The sequence below is a fragment of the Melospiza georgiana genome, chromosome 24 (assembly GCF_028018845.1).
Source record: "Melospiza georgiana isolate bMelGeo1 chromosome 24, bMelGeo1.pri, whole genome shotgun sequence".
NCBI classification, from domain to species: Eukaryota; Metazoa; Chordata; class Aves; order Passeriformes; family Passerellidae; genus Melospiza; species Melospiza georgiana.
Genome location: NC_080453.1, coordinates 2,637,425 through 2,660,457, shown reverse-complemented (window position 1 = coordinate 2,660,457; position 23,033 = coordinate 2,637,425). Strand labels below are relative to the sequence as shown.

Sequence of the window (23,033 nt, the reverse complement as noted above, 5' to 3'; positions counted from 1 at the left end):
TGAGTTTCCTTTTTTTCAGCTAGCCCTTGTGAAAGAACAGAGAGTGTTTTAAAAAGTAGTAGAAAATATTTGGTGTAACAGGAGCATCTTTTGAGTGCCCAAGTCTTAACATCCCTGTGCCCCTTCCTTGGAGATGCTGCAGTCCTGAACAACGTCGCCCATACATTTGGCTTAATGGACACAGTCAAGAAGGTACTGGACAACAGGAAAAACCAGACAGAGCAAGGAGAGGAACAGTTTCTTTACACACTGGCAGGTAAAGGGCCTAATAGGAGTTCACATCCTGCTGCTACTCTTGGGAATGGACATGACTTTCCTTTTCCTCAATTAATTAGGGTTAGTGTTCAGTACAGGCTGCCCCAAAACAAGTGCATCCCAATCATTTTCTGTCCTAGGGCTTGAGTGAAATTTCCTCTCTCCCCTGTCTCACAGAGAGCAATTGCTTGGGACTTCGGACAACTCAAAGTCTGTGCCCTTTGCTGCAATGGGAGTGCTGCAGGCACCTGAGGTCCAATTCCCTCAGGATTAGGGATAGGACCTGCCAGCTCAGGGCTGTGCGATGATCACCTGAGGTGTGGACAGTGTTGTGCTGTACCCAAACTAATAAGCCTCTCTGAGTATGGGGTGCTGAGCTTCTGCTTGTCTTGGCTATCAGGACTATCTTCTTGTCTTATAGTGCTATTGGGTATCCTGCTCAGTTTTCTCTGAGCTGAAGCCACTGACTGACCTGGGATCCCCAGAGCTGCTCATTGGATGTGTCTCCCTCCTCACCATGTACTGTAGGATCTGTTATTATCTGAGATGTCCTAGTCCCCTGCTGCCTGGATAAATGAGGTCACTGTGCTACTTCTGGCTCCCAATGTTCCCACTGCTAAGTGTTGAGGGGGATGTTTCATCCTGCTGGCTGTCCCCAATGCAGGTGCTTGGCTCCTGGGGAGGTGATCCAGCCAAGCTCAAGAAGCAATTCCAACTGCCTGGGGGGGGTTTATCCACTCTCCCTTGCAAGTGGGTTTTAGCTTGTGGGGAGCAGAAATGTCCATCTCGTCAGTAGGAGTAGCCAACACGTATGGAATGTTACCTGTGTCTTACCCAGGTGCTGGCAGCTGGAACATTGACCAGGTCTATGTAGGTGGCAGGAGAACCTAGCCTTTTCCTTCAGTGCCCTTTGATCTCAAGGGAGAAGCCAAGATCAGGCTTGCTGGGTGGTTGGGTGACCTCCTGTCACAAATGTGGGAGTGATGGTTGGTTCTGGAGCCCCAAGAGCTCCTACTTACCCTGGCGTGACATGTTGCTCAACCATTCCCTATGCAGACCTGGAGCGGCAGCTGGAAGAACAGAAGAAACTTGCCAGGGACCAGAAGACCAAGTCTCAAACCATCCAGAACGTGGTGCTGATGCCCATGAGCACTCCCAAGCCTCCCAAGAGACCCCGTCTGCAGCGCCCAGCCTCTGCTACCATCCTCAGCCCCTCCACCCCCATCCAGCAGCCTCAGTTCACTGTCATCTCCCCCATCGCCATCGCGCCCGTTGGACAACAGTTCTCTGTGGGCAACATCCCAGTGGCAACCCTCAGCCAAGGCTCCAGCCCAGTGACTGTTCATACCTTGCCGTCTGGCTCCCAGCTCTTCCGATATGCCACCGTGGTTTCATCCTCCAAGACCAGCTCCTCGGACACCGTCACCCTGCACCCATCCTCCAGCCTGGCACTGCTGAGCTCAGCAGCCATGCAGGACACCGGGGCCCTGGCCAATGTGGCGACCATGGTCAACCCTGTGGAACTAGTGGCCATGGAGTCTGGCATCACTTCCACCATCCAAGCTGTGGAAGGCACCTCAGATGATGGGCAGACCATCATAGAGATTGACCCAGCGCCGGATCCTGAGGTGGACACAGACGAATCAGAGGGCAAAGCTGTGATCCTGGAGACAGAGCTGAGGACTGAGGAGAAAGTGGTGGGAGATGTGGAAGACCATCAGCACCAGGTCCATAATGTGGAGATTGTGGTCTTGGAAGACTAGTGGGGAAGGCAAGCATCTGTTAGGGGAAGAGTTGGGAATTCTTTTTATTTCAGGCTTTTTTGTTAAGCATCTTTTCCAGCCACCTCAGTTGTTACTATGGATATTTTCATTGTACTGTGTATATATATATATATGTGTATATATATATATATATATATACACACACATATATATATACATATATATATGTGTGCGTGTGTGTAAAAGGTTTGGGTTTTTTTTTAAACAAAGCTGGAGAAACACATAAGACATGGATAAGGCTCCGTCTCCGTGGAGCACTGAACAATACCACCCGTGGCAGGGTCAAGGAGAGACTGGATCTCTGCTGGACAAACCAACCAGGAGGAACTAGCCATGCCCCGGTGCTTCTGCTCCAGGGCTGCCCTGGCCCGGAGACTTTATTTGAGAGACAGTAACACTTGCGTGTGGATGTGGCTGTGAGAAGGGGTGACGGATTTGGGGTGGAACAGGTACCTCATTTGTATTTTTATTTTCCCCAGGGAAAGGGAATTCCGTCAGACCCTTCACTGTCACCTCAAATGGGATTTTTAATTATTTTTCTTGCTTTGAGGAGGCTGACAGTACAATGAATTTACTGTCCATGTTCTCCTCCTCCACACAAATTGTTTTTATATCTCTATTTTTTTGTATTTGTTTGCTCTCTCCCTTCCCTTGTCCAGATTTCCCAGCTGCAGAGCCCTGGGACCTTCTCTCAGGGTCCCTGTATCCCAATCCCTCCTCTTCCCATGGCACTTTTCCCCCATCCCTTTCCCTGCCTGGCAAGGCTTGGTGCTGCAAATGCCACTTGAAGATTCCGAGATCACTTCAGCCTTTTGAATAAGGCAATGAATATCAACTCAAGCTCAAACCCAGTCCTCCCCCTTGGCTGCTCAGCACCCCAGGGACCTTTCAAGGTGTACAAAGCATGTTGTGCTGTTGCTTTCTGGGAGAGACAGATTTCGGATCAGGACAGCTTCTGTTTACACTGTGTGCTGAGGCTGCTCCGTGCTTGTTGCTTCTTGTTTGGTGGTTTTATTTTTGTATTACTTTTTCTTCTTTCTTCCTGTAATCTCTTGGCAGGGTTAGAACTGGCACATTGCTGAAATACGGTGCACTCCGCTGTTTTCCCACTTTCCCTCTTTTTTTCCAGTGGCTGGAGATCTATTTGGGCTTTGCCACACTGGGAAAATGGAGGGGGAAAGCAACGGGTGGCTTCAGAGGTGCAGAGATTTGGGAGGCTGGAAGGGTGGGAGCTGCTTGGCTGGAAATACTAAGCAAAGGAAACACACCTGGGGAGGGTGGGGAAAGGGCAGGAAGATGTGTCTGGCTATTTTTTTGCATTAAAAGGAAAAATGGAGTTAAGCTCCAATGGATTTTTTCATTGGAGAGGTGAAAGGCAGTGCCACCACTGCCTTGGGGAGAGCAGGGGATGGGCAGGGATTCCTGAACCTTGATTTTTGAGGGGTGGGTGCTGCTGCTCTGACATTGGCCTCTGGGAAGTGCTTCCTGGCTTGGAGTGGAGGTGGGAATAGCTGTGGGAGCCAGATCCCATGCTCAGTCTGGAGAAGAGAAGGTTCTGGGGAGACTCTTGGAGCCCCTTCCAGTGCCTAAAGGGGCTCCAAGAGGGCTGGAGGGAAACTTTGACAAAGGGCCTGGAGGGACAGGACAAAGAGGAATGGCTTCTCACTGCCAGAGGGCGGGGTTAGATGGAGATATGGGAAAGAATTCTTCCCTGTGAGGGTGGGGAGGCTCTGGCACTGGGTGCCCAGAGAAGCTGTGGCTGCCCCTGGGCCCCCGGCAGTGTCCAAGGCCAGGTTGGATGGGGCTTGGAGCAGCCTGGGACAGTGGAAGGTGTCCCTGCCCACAGCAGGGAGTAGAACAAGAGGAGCTTTCAGGTCTCTTCCAGCTCGAACCAGTCTGGGATTCTGTGGTTTTGGATCAGGGATCCACCTCCTTCCACATCCAGCCAGCTTCCCTCCATTCTCCTCTGGCTTCCTCAGGCCCATGATTGAAGGGGAATGGGGACCTTTTGGGGACCCCCTTCCCCAATCCAGGCATACAGCAGATCCTGTCAGGTCCCTGCTGGAGGTTTTTGTGTCTTTTGGCCGGAAAGTGGGGTGACTCTGCACTCCCTGATCGCTGTACATCTACCCGGCACCCAGGTAGCCCCCTTGACCTGGGTGGGGGTCCTATGGGACTATGATGTTCCCTGGGTTCTCTGCACCCTGGAGTGCTGGACTGGGGACGGGGGGAGCTAAAATGTCGCGCGCGACAGGATGAGGTTGGGCTGAGCCCGCAGCCGGGTCCCGAATTTGCCATTTTTTGCCTTAGAACCTCAGCGAGGCCGCCTTGCCCTTTAAGAGGCCTCCCACTTCCAGTCGAATGGAGGCGCTGCTCCCCACCCCGCGCCGGTCCTCCGCCGTCCCGGCATGCACTGCGCCCCCCAACCCTACACCCCCCCCCCGTACCCCCCCCCCGCTTTCCCCCCTATTTCCCGCCATTGTGCCTGGGCGCGCGCGGTGCCGCGTGACCGGGCGGGGGGAGCGCGAGGCGGCGGGCCCGGGCCATAGAGACGCGCGGCCGGGGGGGTGGGGTGGAGATGGTGGGATAGAGCGTCCCCCCGCCCTGCCGGCGACCGCCCCGAGTCCGCCAGGGCCGCCCCGAGCCCGCCGGGCCCGGACAAAGCGCTGCCGCCTCCCGCCCCGCCCCGCCTGCAGCCCCGCCGCGGAGCCATGTCGGCTAGCAGCCTCCTGGAGCAGGTAGGAGTCCCCCCGCCGATACCGGGACGGCCCTGCTGGGCGAGGCCGCGGCTCTGGGCCTAACGGGTTGCGCCCCGGGCCGGGCGGCGGCTGCGGCCTCACTCCTCTCCCGTCGCATGGCCGCGCTCCATTGTGATGCGGCCGGGTCGGGCCTGTCCCCGCAGGGCTCGACCCTGCCGGGCCGGATCTCTCCCCTCCCCGGGCCGGGTCTGTCCCTGCCGGGCCTTGGCTCTCCCCGCTCTGACGGGTCTGTTTACCCACCCCAGATCTGCCCTCCCCTCTCTCGGCCGGGTCTGTTTACCCTCCCCAGCTCTGTCCTCCCCTCACTGGGCCGGGTCTGTATCCTCACCCCAGCCGGGTCTGTTCCTCTGACTCACCGCTTTCCCTTTTTCTTTCCCCACGTCGCTGCTGGCGCGCCAGAGACCCAAGGGCCAAGGCAACAAAGGTGAGATCCCGGGGGGTCGGGCGGGCCTGGTTGGGAGAGGGAGGATCCCTCTGCCGGGAGGGAAATAAACCCTGCGACCCGGTCTGCCTGCTGGGCTGGGGATAGTTTGCAGGTGTTGCCTGTGCGGTGGGAAAGTGTCTTGTGTGCCGTGGGCTGAGCGTGGTGTGTTAGAATTGGCAGAAGTTCATTATATTCTCGGGTTTGACTTTAAATACTTTAAGCTCATAATAATGGGAGCTTATTGCCTAGGTTTTTCTAACTTTACGCATCTCTTCTCAGTGCAAAACGGCTCTGTGCACCAGAAAGATGGGTTGAATGATGATGACTTTGAGCCCTACCTGAGTCCCCAGGCTCGCCCGGTAAGTACCTGTTGCAGGCAGGAGGACCAAGAGCAGCAAGGTTTCCTGCTGCTCCAGTGGAGGGAAGTTTGGCCTCCTTGTATGTTTCCCATCTCCACTGATTGCATTTTGATCTTTGCCAGCTGCCATAACTAATACTCTATCCTATATCTGCATTTCTGCTGGTAGAAAGCATTGACTGCCCTTAGATTGTGGTGGGTGAGGTAGGAAGGTTTCTAGCAACTTTTTGAGAACTTCCTGGAGTTGGTGTCCAGCTCTTTTTTTTTCAACGTGACTGTCTCAAAGTCACCATTTCTGCTCTTTCAGTTTTAGTGTTGTGACTGTGTTGGTTTCTGGTTCTTTACACCAGAGAAATGTGCTGAGTTGGGTTTTGAAGTTGCTTCACAGCAGGCTACTGTACCTTTCAGAGGATCAGACCAATCTTCTTACCTCAACACCAAGTCAACTGATGATGCCTATCAGGGGGATTTCTCTGTTTTTCACAAAAAAACCCAAACCCAGAGCCCACATGTGATTCAAGTTTTGAGACTTTCTGAGAAGTTGAGCCAGACAGTTTTGGAGCTTTGTGACCAGATCCTGGAAGTCAAACTTGCAGCTACTTTTCCTCTTCACTTTCTCTTAGAGTAACACCACTGTTAACTGGTGTTTGTTTTCTGTAATGAGCTGCAGGGGAGTGACACAGAGCAGATGGAGTTCAGCTGATTAGATGTACAAGTGAGTACATAGATAAACATCTGTAATAGCACTGGAGCAGACAGGTTGCTGTCTTGCCTTCTCTTTCCAGTTGCGATCAGTAAAAATCAGCTGATCTAGTTTCCCCTTTTTGTGTATGCTGTATATATATGTATATATAAATGTGCTGTATTTTTGCATATTTTTATTTTTTAGTATGTTATTTTTCTCATGTAAACGTGATGCATGTTTTACTGGAACACATGAACAGGTTACTGTCTCAGTTAAATTTTCAGCAAGTATTTTCCTAGTTTGTGCTAAAGATCTGAGGATAAGTATTCTTTGTCTGTCAGCTGTTCATAATCTTCAGAATTCAGCCTGTCCATCAAGACAACTCACTGCATTCAACCCCCTGAAAATTTACAAGCCTAAATTCAGCCTTCATAGGGTGAGAGAATGTTATTGCTTTCTCAAGTCTTGAATAAAAGCAGTTGCTTTCCTAGTAGCTGTCGTTTAATGCTGGTTTTTTTCTTTCTCAGCTACCAGCATCCCTAATTCCCAGCTTCTTTCTGAATATGGATGTTTTTCATACAAACTGGAGTTTTATTTAATTTCCCAAAGACAAAAAGGTTACTATAGTTTTGAAGCAACGCAGTATTTTACTCTCTTTTACATGTTTTGCTGAAGTATTTCTGGATCTTTAATTTCTTTCAGTGTGTCTCAGGCTGGTAAAAATTCATTTTAAAAATAAGGAAGTGGTTGTATGTGCCCCAGGAGACAGAAACTGAGCCAGGGCAAGATGAAACCACCGAGTTAACTTGGAGTGGAACCTTTGAGTGACTGTTCCTTGTTGTGCTGTGTAGAGTCCAAAACCTCCAGAGCTCAGTCTGGAGGGAGGCAAAAATACATAGGTATCCAGGGGTACACCTCTTTAGTGGAGATGGGAAAGGGAGTTAGAGAAACTGCTCTGAATAATTGAAGTAAATGAGTTTTGGAGTTGATTCATGAGCTCTCCACACACCCCTGAGGTAACCGTGTTGTAAAGTTTCACTGCTCCTTATTTTCCGCACCTGCTCTTTCAGGTCTGACTGTTACTTTTCAGTTCCCAGGAGGTTACTGTGTATTTTAAAGCTCAGATACACAGTAAATGATTTTTTAATCGTTTAAAATCCAAAAGCTCAACAGCAAGGCTCACTAAGAACCTTGGTCTGAGGTGAAGAGGAACAGTGAATTTGAGGAAATAACTGTGCGAAGAGTCTTAGTCATGGAGAGAATGAGAAGCTGGTGTTGTTTTATTTGCATGGTAATCAGCAAGTGTGTCGGCTGTGTCAGGGCAGGGGAGCAGAGTGAAGTGCTGTTTGATAACAAAGCAGTGTTGAAGACATTCAGGTGGAGAACAGCAGCAACTGTGTCCCAAACAGTGTCCCAAATTTCCAAATCTGCTCTGAGCTGCCTGTGCTCAACCCTTGAACTACTCTGCTCTTACCTGTATGCAGGTGCTTAGTATTCTACAGGTCATAGCTTAATATGCCCTGTGTTGGATATGTCAAAGTTGGACATAATTGACCAGTGGGAAAATATTTTAAGCTGGCAAGAAGAAAGTTTTTTTTTTTTTTTTTTTTTTTTTTAATCTGACAGTGATGTGCTTTGAGTGCTCTTGTGGAGAAATGCTCAGCCTCAGGTTTAGGGATGGGCTGGCATGTTCCTGTTTCTTTAAAGCTGAGTTCAGGAGAGAAAATATTACTCTTATCATTGAGGCAATAAACTTATGAAGTGATTTTAGTGGCTCAAAATAGTAATAGGAAGTTTAAGTTTCATTTTTCTTACAAGTTAGTGTCAGTGTTGGTGCTTTTGGACAAATTAAGTCCTGGGTTTAGCAGGATTCAGTTCCTCAGTTTGTAAAACTCTGGATGAGAGTGAGTTTTTTTACTAATTTGCTTTTGGGAGATGTTTGTGAAATCAAAGGTTGAACAGAGCATTTCTTGAGTTTTCAGGCAGTACCACAGAAATCTTGTCTCAGAACACATGGTGTTAAATAGTTCCTATTAATTTCTCTAAAGTTGGGGGTTGGTTAGCCCCAAACCTGTTGCTCTCCTGTAAGTAGAAGGTAGTGGCAAACCTTCAGGTATTTCTGGAGAGTGCCAGAGCCAACTTGAGAGACTCCCTGGATTTCAGTGTAACATAAAATCCTCTGGGAGCTGTGCTTCGCACGTGAGTGATTCAATGAAAAATGGAGCAGAGCCTGCTGCAAGCCAAGCTTTTAGCTGGGAACTGAATGCACCTTTTATCTCGTCTGTACTGGGCTCATGTCTTAGGGGCTGGGCAGGCGAGGCTGCTGCTCACAGGTTCAAATTACTCAGGATGATGCCCATTAGCAGGACTGAAACCACTCCCCAGAGGGGACCTGGGTTTGAATGGGAAATGACAGATGTTTTTCATGTAAGCAAATCTTGGGGATGTCTGAGACTTCCCTAATTGTCAAATTAGGCATTTGTTTTTTGTAACCTGAAGGCTACTTGTATGTTAAAAGGGAGATCAAGACATGGAGGCGGGTTTTTTTTTTCCTCTCTGGATTTGAAACCTGCTGGTGCTGTCACTGTGCTGCAAAAGGCTTCTGTTGATTACTTCCCATTTTCAGGTAATTTTCAGTGTGTACCCACAGCATTGGAGGAGTTTGTGTTTTGAAGAATAGGGCTTAAATCCCTGTTTGTTTGCAATTGCTTGAAAAATTGTGAAGTGTGGAACTTTTAATTGAAGGAATAAAGCTGTTTTCATGGCTAGTAAGTTTAAGGAAAGCAATCAGGGACACTTGTGATTTTCACTGTGTGTTTCTTCTGGATCCTTTTCTTTCTTATTCCCCTTCTCTCTGCATTCTTTCCCCAGATCCTCCCTGGAACCCCCTAATATGGGTTAAGTATGTTACACAAGCAGGAAAAATCCTTGTTGGAGGTAGCTACTAGCAGAAGATATTTGGATGCAAGATACTGGATTTATAGCCTGAGCAGGAGCTCCGGGGATTCTCAGTGTCCAGTGTATGTCAGGAACACCACACACTCCCCTCTTGGCATGAGAAGCTTTGTCTTTAACCTTTCTTAGCCTTTATCTTTAACCTTTCTGGCAATGGAACAAATTTTTGAGCCCTTCTAACAAAGGAGGTGTTCAAGGCTGGGCCTATTTGTCTGCCCAGTCCTAAAGCAGGAAGGAGCAGGGCATGGGGAAGTCTAAGGTGCCTTTACTCCTGGTCCCTTAAAATTGGTTCACTTCCTTCTAACAATTCAGTGCTTATGTTTTTGTGGTTTTCTTTCAGAATAATGCATACACTGCAATGTCTGATTCCTATTTACCAAGCTACTTCAGTCCCTCCATTGGATTCTCCTACTCCTTAAACGAAGCTGCCTGGTCCACAGGGGGAGACCCCCCCATGCCCTACCTGACCTCATATGGACAGCTAAGCAATGGGGAGCCTCACTTCCTTCCCGATGCCATGTTTGGGCAGCCAGGGGCCCTTGGCAGCACTCCATTCCTTGGGCAGCATGGCTTTAACTTCTTTCCAAGTGGGATTGACTTTTCAGCTTGGGGAAATAACAATTCTCAGGGACAATCTACTCAAAGCTCTGGCTACAGCAGCAACTATGCCTATGCTCCCAGCTCACTGGGAGGGGCCATGATCGATGGGCAGTCAGCCTTTGCCAATGAGACCCTCAACAAGGCTCCTGGCATGAACACTATTGACCAGGGCATGGCAGCCCTCAAGCTGGGCAGCACGGACGTGGCGAGCAGTGTCCCGAAAGTCATCGGTCCAGCCGTGGGGAGTGGGTCTATCACCAGTAATATTGTGACGTCCAACAGTTTGCCTCCGGCAACAATTGCACCACCAAAGCCAACCTCATGGGCTGACATTGCCAGCAAACCTGCCAAGCAGCAGCCCAAGCTGAAGGCCAAGAATGGCATTGCAGGGCCAAGTCTTCCGCCGCCTCCCATAAAACATAACATGGATATCGGAACTTGGGATAACAAAGGGGCAGTGGCAAAAGCCCCATCACAGACCTTGGTCCAGAATCTTGCTCAGCAGCCGCCACAGGTGTCTCCACAGCCCCTGGGCCAGCAGATCAGTAGTAGCCCACCGGTTACCCAGACTCCGGGTGGGCAGCAGCCGCAGGCACTGCCACTATCAGCCCCACTGCCTGTGCCGCCAGCACAGCCCACCCGCTGGGTCGCCCCTCGGAATCGTGGCAATGGCTTTGGCCAGAATGGAGTGGACGGTAATGGAGTGGGACAGGCTCAGGCCAATTCTGGTTCTCCTGAGCCACACCCAGTCTTAGAGAAGTTGAGATCTGTTAACAACTATAACCCCAAGGATTTTGACTGGAACCCAAAGCATGGGCGGGTTTTCATCATTAAGAGTTACTCTGAGGACGATATCCACCGTTCCATTAAATACAATATCTGGTGCAGTACGGAGCATGGCAACAAGAGACTGGATGCAGCCTATCGCTCCATGAATGGGAAGGGCCCCGTATACTTACTGTTCAGTGTCAACGGTAGTGGTCACTTCTGCGGCGTAGCAGAAATGAAATCTGCTGTGGACTATAACACCTGTGCAGGTGTGTGGTCCCAGGACAAATGGAAAGGACGTTTTGATGTCAGGTGGATTTTTGTGAAGGACGTTCCCAACAGCCAGCTGCGACACATCCGCCTAGAGAACAACGAGAATAAACCAGTGACCAACTCCAGGGACACTCAGGAGGTGCCTCTGGAAAAGGCGAAGCAGGTGTTGAAAATTATTGCCACCTACAAGCACACCACCTCCATCTTTGATGACTTCTCACACTATGAGAAACGCCAAGAGGAGGAGGAAAATGTTAAAAAGGTAACATGTTTGTGTGTCTTGTCCGAGTTCAGAAGGGCAAGAGGTGGTGGGCGCTGCCTTGCACCGGACAAACTCTGGGGTGTGGACTTGTGGGTATTAGCCTGCCTTTTGGCTATCTGCCTCCTCATACCTGGAACCCACATCCAAATAGTAGCCTGACTTTGTGGGGAAGTATGTCCAGAGAAGCCACCAAGGTGATTAGAGGGATTGAGCAGCTCTCTTGTGAGGAAAGACTGAGAGAATTTGGATTGCTATGCCAGGAGAAGAGAAGGCTTTGGGGTGACATAATTGTGACCTTCTAGTGCCTGATGGAAGCCCAGGAAAGATGAAATGAGGCTATTTACGAGGGCGTTAAGAGACAGGACTAGGGGGAATGGCTTTAAATTGAGAGAATATATTTAGATTGGATATTAGAAGAAAAGTGTTCCTTGTGACGGTGGTGAGGCCTTGGCACAGGTTGCCTGGAGAACCTGTGGCTGCCCCATCCCTGGAAATGTCCAACACCAGGTTGACTGGGGCTTGGAGCTGCCTGGTCTAGCAGAAGGTGTCGCTGCCCATGAGTTAGAATTAGATGATCTTTAACATCTCTTCCAATCAAATCTGTTCCATGATTCTATGAAATAGGTGCCAGCACTTGGCAGAGCGGGGTGAGAAGCCTTGCCCAGGCCCCACCTGCGATTATTGACTGTGTGTTGGTTATGCTGAATCTCAGCCTTTGCTGAGTGCTGTGATGTAAACAAAATGTATTTCTGTGCCATTATCAGCTCCTGGATCAGAGCAGTTTGAAGCTGGAGACCAGGAAGGGATTTGGGAAGTTGTTAGAAACCAGAGCCGGGTCTTAGAATGGCTGCTAATCCACCCCCTGGCCACAGTGGGGTCAGCATGACAGATGTCTCCCTCCACTTGTAAAACCTCTAGGAACAGCAGTTCCTGTCCTTCCCCAGGCAATCTATCCCTCTCCTTAATTATCCTTCCTGTAAGGAGGCTTTGTCTAATGCCCAACCTAAATCTCCCTCACTGCGATTGAAGTCCATGCCTGCTTGTCCTGTGGACACGGTCACTGTGTTCCTCCTTGCTCTCTTTGGGGCCATGGTGGGCTGTCACCTGCATGGTGCTGCCAGCAGTGTGGTACATGAGCTGAGCTCCCAACTTGCTTTGCAGCTGCTTTCAAATCTTCCCATTGTCATCTACTCCTTAACGATGCATTAATTGAAAATCCTGCCCCAAATTCAGGAACCAGTGGACTTTGAATCTTACTTGGGTTCAGCTGTAGTAAAGTCACCTGGTGCCCTTCCCCTCAATGTGGATCTGGCTTATGTTTGATCAAAACGATAATTGTAAAAATTAGCATTAGCACAGCTGGCTGGGAGTTTGCCAAGTTTCCTGATGATCTCTTTAGTTTGAGCAATAGGGAATTTTGCCCCCCAAGACCTGAAGAACAGAATCAGGAGCTGCAGCTGCTCACTGTGACAGTGAATGCAGTTTTAAGTTTTTTTATATATATTTTACATGGAGCATCATATAAATTAAAATAATTAAGCACAAATGTGGTTACTTGCAGTACTTAGCGAAAGTCTGTAAGGGAGGCATAATAAATGGCAAAGTGTGAAGGTGTAAACTGGTGTTTTGTGAGGACCTGATTGTTTTGTGTGATTTCACCTCCTAGAATTGTTTCACTTGTTGTCCAGCCTCTGTCTTCCCTGTGAGGGTGGGGAGCCTCTGGCACAGGTTGGCCCAGAGAAGCTGTGGCTGCCCCGTTTGTGGAAGTGTTCAAGACCAGCTTGGATGGAGTTGCCTGGTCTAGTGGAAGATGTGCCTGCCCACAGCAAGGGGTGGAGCGGGATCATCTGTAAGGTACTTTTCAACCTAAATCCTTATGGGATTCTGTGAAACCCTCCAGACCTGACTTCAGGGAGCAACAGTTAGCATTGTTAGAGAGTCAGACTGTGGCACAGTGGGAGAATGCAGGGGAAAGGAGAAAATGCTCCTTAAGGACAGGTTAGGGATGGATGGATGAAAAGAGTTAATACTAGGTATGGGTAAGCAGAAGGAGGAGGAGAAGAGAGAAGGCTTTGGGAAAAGCAGACAGAATGATGGGCTCTTCTGGAAGGCTGCTGCATTTGCTGTGTGAAGTCTTAAAATCGGGAATATACTAGAAATAAGGCTTAGCAGTTTTCTTAAAGCTGTAAAGTATCTTTATTCATCTTCTCAGTTGCTTTTTGAAGTCTCCTCCCCTTGCTTGCATCTTGAGACGTGCTGGTGTGGAGAGTCAAAAGCAGCAGCGATAGTCTGAGTGCCAGTGCTGCCTTTCTGAACCATGTTCTAGAGGATGCAGCAGTAGTTGATTAGGAAAGCACTCTTTCTCTGCAAAGGAGCTTAGTCATAGGTCTTTGGAATTCACGGAGGAGAAGGGAGCTGTGTAAACACAGTTGGTGTTTGCTCTTTGTTATTTACTCATCCTGTGTTTCATGCTCGGGCCCGTGTAACATCCGGCACAGAGGAGGTGACTGGGCCTTGATCATTCTTAACAGCAACAGTTTGACCTCCTCAGTCATTCACTGACACAGCCTGGAATGTGGTTAAGGTTTCTGTGTCTTTTCTTTCATGGTTTCATTGAGGAACAGTTATTTTTGGTGGAGGAGGGTTTTCTTTTTTCTTGGAGCGATTCCTACCATGGGACTAGAGGTGCCAAAAAGCCCAAACCATGCTCTGTCTGCTTGAAGCATCTCAAGTAATCACCTGAATTTAAAAAATATATGAGGAACCAGAACTGAAGCACTGAAAAGTTAAAACGCTGGTCTGGCAGTAGCTCCCTGTCTGCTTTTGTGCTGGGGAAATTCCATTGCTCCCAGCTCTTTTATTTCTCCTACAGTATGAGATGTTGATGCTCTGCAGTTGTATTCTTTGAAGCTTAAATGTTTCAAGGTTTGGCTTGCTTCAAACTTATCCTGAGCTGCAGTTATTTCATTCAGATGCAGCTTGCCCAAATCTTTGTCTCATTTGCAGTTTGATTGCGGCTTGCTGCCTGAGCAGATGGATGATCACTTGTGAAAGTCTGGAAACTCTTGATTATTCTTTTATACTTCTCCCTGTTAGTCATTTCTTCAGAATCCCCTAAAGCAGGTCCAAGAAATTATATGAAAAATGTATAGTGTTTATGCTGTTTCCATTGTCCAGTGAAGGGAGGGGGTGGGTAGTTAGTTTAGTGTTGAAAACACTGAAATAATCCTCTTTCTTTTCCTGTTGCCTGTGCCCATCCTTTTCCTCTAATGCTAATCCCCATTCCTTTTCCATGTGTTGCTTTGTTCTACTAATCCATTTTTTAAAAAGGTTTGAATATTCTCCTGACCCACAATGGTTGAGCCAACTTGCAGTGCAATCCTGTCCAGCGCAGTCTTGAAACCCAGAATAGCTGCTTTTATGGTAGAGCTTGTCACTGACTTCTTCCATGTAAGAATTCTTTTATCTTTGCTTTAAACAATCAAAACAACTACACAATCCCTGCCCTGTGGTCATGCACTTGGATTTCTAGGAATGCTGTGTTGACCTTGTAGTAAAGGTCTCCCATAATGATCTGCTTGGTGTGAAAGGTTGACAGCTTGTGTTTTGTGGAAATGCAATCAGTGGAAAACTCCAAGGGAAGTTTATTTTGGTTCTTTCTGCCTGCCCAGGCATGAGATATTTGGCTACTCACAGGTTCCAGGGATTTTAGGAAGGCTGTCAGGAAAACCAGTGCTGTGTAGTGTTTAGTGGTAAGATTTGCAGCTGAGAAGAGACACTGTCTGCTGAGACTTTGAATGTTGAGTCAAGCTGAGCTGTGCAGAACGGGGAGAGCTTTGGTGGGGTTTTTCATGATCAGGATCAGCCTCAAAGCACAGAGGTCAGATTGGCCAGATTGGATCTGTTATTTCTGGAATTGTGCTGCTTTGTGCCTCAGATGATGCTGTCTACTGGTTAAGAGAGTATTAATACTGGCAAGTGTCACTGCCTCCTTGGAACATGTGATTTAAGGGAAAACTGAGGGGTGTTGTATGAGGCTGTTTGAAATGGGCAGGCTATTTTACAGTCACTGGAATACATGAATGCTTTCTGATGGATTTTACAAAGCTCTTTTTTACTTCTTCCCAATTTGTAATTTCAGAGGGGAGGAGGGAGAATATTCCCTATAGGGTGGACCAGCACTCTTTTCCCCTGCTGTTAGAGTTGTCCTGAAACACAGGTGTGTGTTTCAGGTTATGTTATTAACATCTGCTTCCCCAGAAAAAGTTCTTATCTTCTAAGCAAGACTCTTTGCTGTCTGTTTCGTTCAGTGAAACCCCAGCGCGTGGTCTGGTTCAGTTCCCTGGATTTTTCCCTAATGCAGAAGTACAGTGGGTCACAAGACATTGCTTGAAAGCCGATTAGGATCCCAAGAAAACAGTTGAGGTGCATTGTTCTGTGAGCAGTCAATCAAGTACAGCTCCATGCACAGTGTTCCTTCCTTGTTCTTATTGAAACTGTAATTCTGCACCAGCTTTTTGCCTGAAAGAAGCTTTAATTTTTTTTCTGTTTCAGGTTCATGAAGCTCCTTGTTTTGTGTTGTGGTCACTCTCATTACAATTAGTCCTCTCATTTTCCTGCATGTTCTGGTTTGTACCTGGTAGTAATTGTGCTGTCTTACAGCTTTGTGAGTTAATAATTAGTTCCTTAGTGGTACAAACCACTGGAGGTTTGTTAGTCAGAACAGTGCCAGCACCCTGCTCTACCACAGCAGTTCCTAGGGAAGTCCCTCTTAAACAAGGATGGTCATTACCCAAACTGTGATGGCTAGGATAGAAGTTATTTGCAGCTCCTTCCAGTGACTAGTCCCCAGTATGAGCCTTTTTAATTGACATATAAGTCATATAACAGTGTGTTTGAGCAGTTAATAATGAACCATTTGGGGTTTGTGCAAGAACTTGGAAATTTCTGGTTCTGTGATTTTTTTTTTTAAAAGTACAATGCTGAGCTGCTTTTTTGTGTGGTTAACTGCAGAGCTATTGTAATGTAATCCCAGTTTGGAAGATTTAGATAAAATCTACCTAAAAAGCTTGTACTTTGTTTCTAATCCTGGGGGGAAAGGAAACCACACTCTTCGGTTTCCTTCTTTGTATCTATGCACAGTGGGGAAGGGCTCTGCTGTCTCCATCTCAGCTGTTATTTGTGGTACCATCTGTAAAATACCTTCAGAGAATGTTGCTTGACATTACACCTGCATGGTGTGACAGAGGGCACTGCCAGGGCTTTAACTCTAAAGCAGTGAAGATTTTGAAACATTTAAGTGGAGTTCCTTCCTTTTCTGAAGAGTTTTGTGACACTTATGGTAAGACTTCTTGCCTGAGCGATCGTTTAAGGTAACCAAAGTAATGAAATGCATTTCCCTTGTAGTGATGGGGAGGAATAAAAATCTCCCTGGTTGTTGAAGACCAGGAGAATTTTCTTTCTTCCTAATGACTGGAAAGGACTTGTGTTTTGTTTTTTTTTTCGCTCCAAAGTCAGCCAGTCCAGTTCCAGGCTGTGTTGTGAGCGAAGCTGTCTTTCCATGGAATGCCACTGGGAATCCTCCCAGCTTGCTCTGTCTCTTTTGCTCTAAATATTCATGCATGTTCTCAGCTTTTCACCATTCTGTTTCCTGACCTGTGGGACAAGAGTTCCTGTGTGAGAGTAATTAGAAATGTTTATGGGAATTGGTCTGCTTTATTCAGGCAATTAAATGTGATGTTTAAGAGGAGGTTTGTTTAAGAGGTTTGTTCTTGGCAATTGATTGAATCAGTTTTAAAAGGTGCCTGGAAAGATTCTGGGGAACAGCAGTGTGCCTGAGGATACCCAATAGCACAGACCACCTTGTGTAAACCCCCCTGTAGAGGGAAAGCCTTGGCTGTCTTCATGCCCTTCTCGTCCCAGGCTGGTTGCTCTGACATGGAAATTAGGTGTCCAAGGCCATGTCTCTTCTTGGTTCCTGCTTGTTCACTGATATGAGTTTGTTCTGTTTAGAGTTCTGTGGATATATGGGTTTGCTGTGTTGGATTTTGATCTGTAAAACAAAAGGCCTGTCCTGCTATGACAAAGAATCACTTTTATTTGCCTCATCTCCTGTCTTCCTTGGTGGTGAGCCCCATTGAGTGAATGGGAAGTACGATGAAGGTGTCAGGCTATAAGCAGATCACTACATGATTTTTATCCTCTTTTCTAGACAAGGATGTAGCTTTTTTTGGTAACCCTGATGGCTTTCTAATGCTAACAGGAAAAGTCATGTTTGGTTTGAAAGTACTGAGACTTGAGACTGCTTGTGGAGCATAATATACAAGTGATACATCATCCATCATTTGTGCTGTGTCTTCCTTGAGCAGATCCTGCTGGGAGGGCCATGGGCTGCAGTAACTCATGATTTCTAAGGCAGTGATCTAAGATGTCTGCCTTGGAGACATGGGCACATGGAAGTCCTGCTGGGTTGTTTGGCTGGGATTGCATCAAACAGCGAAGTGCAACATCACAGGCTGAGTGGGGCTGATGTGTGTGTGTCTGCGTGTACCAAGGCCAGGGTTTGATTACAGGCTCTCCAGGGAATGGTCATGGGCCCCAAGGCTGCCAGAGCTGCAGAAGCATTTGGACAATGCTCTCTAACATGGGGTGGGATTGTTGCTGTGTCCTGTTCAGGGCCAGGAGCTGGACTTGATGATCCTTGTGGGTCCAACTCTGGATTTTCTGATGGGGTGTCTTAGCATTTTGGGGAATGATACTGGGAATTTCATTGCTCCAATGGAGGAATTGCCTGCTGTTTCCTCTATGGGCAGGCACTGGATGAGTGATGCCTTTTGCTTGGAGGACTTTCTCAGGCCAAACAGACTCTGCCTGGCCTGGCCTGCCCAAGGCAGGCCTGCAGCACTGGCAGGTTCCAACAAACTAAGGTTTGTAAGCTTCACAGCTGGGAGCTGTGCCCTGGCTTCTTCTCCAGGTCCTCCTTTGGCTTAATCTGGCTATTTCCCTATCTGTGGTGTGGCAATAAAATCCTTACCTTTGCTGGGAGTGTTGATGCTGAACCTTGGTTGTCAGTCAAGGTCAGAGTCTCTGAACAGATGGGCAGTGTTGTCTCTCACTGTCATTTTGTCAGGTGCAAACACTTGATCCTTTTGTTGTTGGCTCCCCTGCAGTGTGAATATATAAGGTGATCTCATATTGCTCAGTTGCTGTTATCAGGACCTGGCTTGTGGCATGGCTGCAGCCCCTGGGGACAGTAGTGACAGGACTGAAGTTGCTTTGAGTGGTGCGATCAGAGAGCTCCTGTTTGCATACTTGCTTTGTGTGAACTTTGTGTCAGCACAGGATTTGAGCTGTGGCACAAATCAACCATTTCCATGAGGTGCTGCTCTTGCCCTTCCTGTTCCTGAGGGGTTTGATGGATGGGGATGAGTCTGAGCAGGTGTCTTTCTTCTTTCTTCCCATATGGATCAATAAGATATGACCCAAGTTTAATGAAACTGCAGCCAAAGGGCATAAAACACTTATTGATGGAATCCCTTTGCTCTCCAATGATCATATCCCAGAGCAAAGCCCAGTCTGCGTGCACAGATGCTGCTTTGTCTTCTGGGGCTGTTGCGTAGCTGGGTGGGCTGTGACACCTACACTGCTACATAGCCTGTGGATTTGGACAAGGATGAGCCAGGAAGGACAAATGTTTGCAATGTGGTTGAGCCTTGCTGTGTATTCTGGTAGATCTGGCTGGTGGTTGAATGATCACTGTAATGCTCCTGAGGACAAGATGTCTTAGATTCCTCTGCTCTACTCAGATGACACCTTACATGCAGTGCTGCATCCAGCTCTGAGGATTCCAGCATCAGAAGGATGTGGAGCTGCTGGAGAAAGTCCAGAGGAGGCCACAGAGATGCTCCAAGAGCTGGAGCCAGGCTGGGAGAGCTGCAGGTGTTCACTTGGAGAAGAGAAGGCTCCAGGGGGACCTTACAGGCCCCTCTAATGCCCAAAGAGGCTCCAAGACAGCTGAAGAGGGACTTTTGACGAGGAATGGAGGGACAGAACACAGGGAATGGCTTCTCACTGCCAGATGGGATATTGGGAAGGGATTGTTCCCTGGGAGTGTGGTGAGGCTCTGGCACAGGGTGCCCAGAGAAACTGTTGCTGCCCCATCCCCAGAATTGTTCAAGACCAGGTTGGACAGGGCCTGGAAGAACCTGGTCTAGTGGAAAGTGTGCCTGCCCATGGCAAGATGCGATTTCAGCTCTCTTCTAGCCCAAACCTGTTAGGTTCTGTGGTTTTGGATCAGGGATCCACCTCCTTTCATATCCAGCCACCTTTCCTCCATTCCCCTCTGGCTTGCTCCTTGAAGCAGGCTCTTGACTGAAGGGGAATGGGGACCTTTTGGGGACCCCCTTCCCCAGTCCTGGTTTACAGCAGGTCTGAAGTGAAGATGTTCACTTTGGCCCCCTCTCTAGCTTGGTGACATGGGGAGCGTCTGCTCCAGGCTCTGTTCTGACACATCGGTATTTAAGGGTTTGGATTTTCCCTGGGGTTGGCTCCTTATTAGCTGCATGCAGGCCTTGGGAGCAGCATCATCTTCTCAGCAGGAAGAGGTGATTCATTAGGGTCCAGCTGCTCAGCTAACAGGGTGATGTGTGCAGCAGGAACCGTGGCCACTGTCCCAGCCCAGGACACTGGCCTTGGAGATGCACAGGGCATGATTGAACATGGCAGCCAGCTTATCCCATGTCTGCATTTGGGAAGTGGTTACATTAGCTCAGGCAGTTGCAGCTGCTTCCCAAAGGGATGTGTGACTTTGCCATCTGTCCCTGTGTAACATATATAACATGCTAGCTGCTGAACCAGGAACAGGGCTTGGCACCTTCCTTTGGATTTGTGGCTCTCCCTGTGGTGCTTCTTGTGCTCTGTGTTCAGGCCTGGCTCTGCTTCCCAACCTAGCAGTTGGATTTTGCTGTGGTGTTTTGGCAATGAAAGCATCTGCAACAGACTTGGGCAGGATTACAGGAAAAGGGGAATTAAATTGACTTACTTGGGTAACTGTTCTTGATGAGAACATGTGCCTTTGTCTGATCCCTGTCCCCAGAAGACAGCAGAGGATCATGCTGGCCTTGCTCTGCATCCTACAGAGGAATGGGAAGTAAAGCCTCCTTGGGTCTGTGGCTGAGGCTAAAGCCAGTGGTGGTATTCTAAGCTGGAGACCAGGCCTCCCTTTTTGGGAAGGTTTCTAAGGATAGATGGCTGCACGTGTTGTTGTCCGAGGATTGAAGCTGTTTGGGGATGGGCTCTTCCTGGATTCAGCAGTGGCAAAGGATGAGGTTTCCTGTAGCAGCCTGTGTGCTTGTGGCAGAGGTTGCGTGAGCTGCCAAGATGGGAAGGTGCCCCCCCATCAGCAGGTTAGCATGGGACTGTGGGAAGCAGGCAGGGGACTCTTGCTGCCCTTATTTCAGGTGATACAACTCCAGGCAGAGAGGGACATGCAGGGAAACATCCTCAGCTGAACCAAAGTACTAGGTTCAGAGCCCTTACAGCATCTCCTCTGAGTGAAGAGGGGAAAACCTGCTGTACCTGTGGGTACCTGCTGCAGGTATGGCTTTGCTGTGGAAGTGGGATGGACTTGGCACCTCTTGGACTAGTTAGGTGGTGATGGGCTCACTCTGCAGGAGCTGGAGCCCTGCAGTGCCTGTCATGCCTAGACTACAGGGACCTGACTGTCTTCAGGGAAGAGGCAGAGCCAGGGAGAAGCATCAGCTCAGGGCCCTCTGGCTGCTGACAGGTTTCATTTTTGAGGTGGTGTCTTATGATCTGGGAATGACACTTCAAACACCTCATAACCCTTTGAGGAAGCCTGGACCTGCTTCTGTGAGAGCTTCTCCATTAAACCCGAACAGAACTCTGAAGAGATGGGCATGGAGTGCTGAGAACACCAAAGGGGGTAGCAGCCTTTGGTGTCTGAGGGTATTTGGTGCTGTGCTGCCTCTTTGTTCTGGTGCAAGTGTTTGGACAGGGTGTTTCCACAGTGCTGGAGGAAAACCCAGGGTGATAGCAGTCAGTGGGAAATTCCTGTGAAGTTCTTGTTTTTAAGTGAGATACCATCAAGTTGTGACAGGGGTATTGGAGAGATTTTCTGCAGGGGAGCTGGGACTGTTTCAGTCCCTGCAGATCAAGACTGATGTCAGTGCTCCCTGGGTTTGGGCTCCAGCCTACTTTGATGCCTACCTGGGAGTTCAGGTGGCATTTGTTTCATAGAATCAGGGAATGGTTTGGGTTGGAAGGGAACTTAAAGACCATCTCATTCCAATGCATATATACCTTCTTCTAGACCAGGCTGCTCCAAGCCCTGTCCAACCTGACCTTGGACACTTAAAAGCATGAGGCAGCCACAGCTTCTCTGGGCACCCTGTGCCAGGTTCTCACCAGCCTTACGGGGAAGAATTCCCAAGATCTTGCCTAACCCTTCCTTCTGGCAGTGGGAAGCCATTCCTCCTTGCCCTGTCCCTCCAGGCTCTTGTCCAAAGTTCCTCTCCAGCTCTCTTGTAGCCCCATTAGGCACCAGAAAGGGCCTCAGAGGTCTCCCTGGATGAACCACCCCCAGCCTATCTCCAGAGCAGAGGGGCTCCAGTCCTCAGAATGTTTCTGTGGTCTCCTCTGGAGTTCCTCCAGCAGTTCCACATCCTTCTGATGTTGGAATCCCCAGAGCTGGATACAGCTCTGCAGGGGGTGAATCACCTGAGATGAAAAAAGGAGAATAAGAAACTGTTTGACCTCAGCGGTGCCACATCTCTGCAGTGACTGGATGCAGTAGCAGCACTACTTTTGACAAGAACAATGCTGTTTTCCTGGCTTTACTGGGACAGGGTCTGTGGGAGAGCCATGTCTTGGAATGCCGATATGTAACAGTAGTGAATAAAACTGCTCTCAGTTAATATGATCTCTGTTATTTTTTTTGCAGGAACGCCAAGGCCGTGTCAAGTAAAAGGCCATTCCTCCAGCACAGATTGCTGCAGAGATTGCATCCCAGCTGTCTTTCAGAGAGAGAAAGGAGCAAGAGTATCCCAGAAAGAATTAGGACTTTTTTTTCTTAATTCCTTTGACTTCAAAAAGACTTTTACAAACTTCCAATTAAAAAAAAAAAGTATTGGAATATCACAAGACATAGGACTAAAAAAAACCAAAAAACAACTACAAAAAAATCCCTTCTAGGTAGAGTAGAGGTAAAACCTGTCCCATTTCTTTTGGTTTTGGTTGTGATTTCAGAGCATACACTTTGTTTTTGTCTTTTTACTATGGTTTTGGATTTTCGAGTCCGTAAGTGGCATATGCCTTTTTTTTTTGTCTAATTTTTAAATCTCATTGTTCCTCCTCTTTCCACCCTGTTGGGCCTCCTTCCCTGGTTTTGATATTTGCACTTGGAGCACTGAATTATAGCATCCACCATGCAAAGTGGAGTAACTTTTTTTTGTTTTTCTTTCCCTGGACCAGAAGAGGAGGAATTCTGTGAGGAAGTTGGGGTTTTGGCCTAAGAAGAATTGAACAGAAAATTGTCCACGAGGTTATGTCTTAAAGGTGGTTCATTTTTCTCTGACCCTTTGTTACTCAAAAGTCAAGTACTAGGAGTCCTAAGAAATGTTCTGTTCTTGTGCATTTTATAGATTTAAAGATTAGGTCTGGATGAATTTGATTTTTTGAAAGCTGAGAACAGTGGTAAAAACTTGTCTTGTTTACAGGAAAATGAATTTTGGACAATAAAAAGCCCAAAACAAACAAACCAAGGAAGAAATATTGTAAAATGTGTAGTGACTATGTTTCAGTTTCTTGTTAAGCCAATGAGGACTGGGCGTTGCCTTTCTTTTCACCATTAATCACTTCTCATTAATAAATGTGAGATCCTGTTGAGCATCA

General features: G+C 48.0%; 2 protein-coding genes across 5 annotated transcripts in view; both read left to right on the top strand.

The window, feature by feature from the left end:
• GMEB1 (glucocorticoid modulatory element binding protein 1) overlaps nucleotides 1-5,560 on the top strand; it is a 13,739-nt gene extending 8,179 nt beyond the window's left edge. For 2 of the 4 annotated variants that reach the window (XM_058040092.1, XM_058040093.1), the window contains exons 9-10: nucleotides 134-256; nucleotides 1,312-3,372. In XM_058040092.1, the coding sequence (XP_057896075.1) occupies nucleotides 134-256; nucleotides 1,312-2,018 (830 nt within the window). In that variant the 3' untranslated portion in view covers nucleotides 2,019-3,372. Of the gene's footprint in view, nucleotides 1-133; nucleotides 257-1,311; nucleotides 3,373-5,197; nucleotides 5,223-5,501 lie in introns of those variants that run through there. The other 2 variants (XR_009115535.1, XM_058040095.1) reach the window with 2 other exon arrangements.
• Nucleotides 4,672-23,033, top strand: YTHDF2 (YTH N6-methyladenosine RNA binding protein F2). Its single transcript, XM_058040091.1, has 5 exons — nucleotides 4,672-4,777; nucleotides 5,198-5,222; nucleotides 5,502-5,581; nucleotides 9,561-11,123; nucleotides 22,084-23,033. Exons 1-5 carry the CDS (start codon nucleotides 4,751-4,753, stop codon nucleotides 22,105-22,107), a joined length of 1,719 nt encoding a protein of 572 aa, XP_057896074.1. The 5' UTR covers nucleotides 4,672-4,750; the 3' UTR covers nucleotides 22,108-23,033.